The sequence below is a fragment of the Gigantopelta aegis genome, chromosome 15 (assembly GCF_016097555.1).
Source record: "Gigantopelta aegis isolate Gae_Host chromosome 15, Gae_host_genome, whole genome shotgun sequence".
NCBI classification, from domain to species: domain Eukaryota; kingdom Metazoa; phylum Mollusca; class Gastropoda; order Neomphalida; family Peltospiridae; genus Gigantopelta; species Gigantopelta aegis.
Window position 1 is genome coordinate 14,776,783 of NC_054713.1, and position 672 is coordinate 14,777,454.

General features: G+C 42.3%; 1 protein-coding gene across 1 annotated transcript in view; it reads right to left on the reverse strand.

The window, feature by feature from the left end:
* Nucleotides 1-362: 362 nt before the first annotated feature.
* LOC121389680 overlaps nt 363-672 on the reverse strand; it is a 5,110-nt gene continuing 4,800 nt past the window's right edge. The window contains exon 5 of the mRNA XM_041521330.1: nt 363-672. This exon is cut by the window's right edge and continues 260 nt beyond it. Coding sequence (XP_041377264.1) covers nt 550-672 — 123 coding nt within the window. The 3' untranslated portion in view covers nt 363-549.

Below are 672 nucleotides of genomic sequence, written 5' to 3' on the forward strand. Positions count from 1 at the left end.
TGGCTACAAGCACAGAAATAAGTAGAAATGAAATGAAATGACCGCCAATAACACGGTTAACTTCTGACGCTATGAATTGGTTGCTGAGTCACTCTTTGCTCAACTATTATTTTGTGTGATCCCTTATTCCTTTCCATCAGGGGCCGGTCGTAGCTCAGTGGTACACCGCTCGCCTGATGCGCGATCGATCTAGGATCGATTCCCGTCGGTGCGCCCATTGGGCTATTTCTCGTTCCAGCCAGTGCTTCACAACTGGTGTAACAAAGACCGTGGTATGTACTATCTTATCTGTAGGATGGTGCATATAAAAGAGCCCTTGCTGCTAATCGAAGAGAGTAGCCCATGAAGTGGCGACAGAGGGTTTCCTCTCTCAATATCTGTGTGGTCCGTAACCATATGTTTGACGCCATATAACCGTAAAATCGTTAAATAAAACATTTCTTTCCTTTCCATCATTATTATTATTATTATCATCAACTACAGTGTAAGAATAAGATATTATGTCTGTCAGAATATTTCTTGTCTTGACAATCGTGTGTCTTTTAAATGTCAGTGTAAAACTAACGCAAGCAACAAACACAAGAGCAATGGCGCCGTTAAGAAATTTCCCACAATTCCGTCTATGACAATCCCGAACACTGTTGGGTATCGGGCATACAGATGACCAATCGA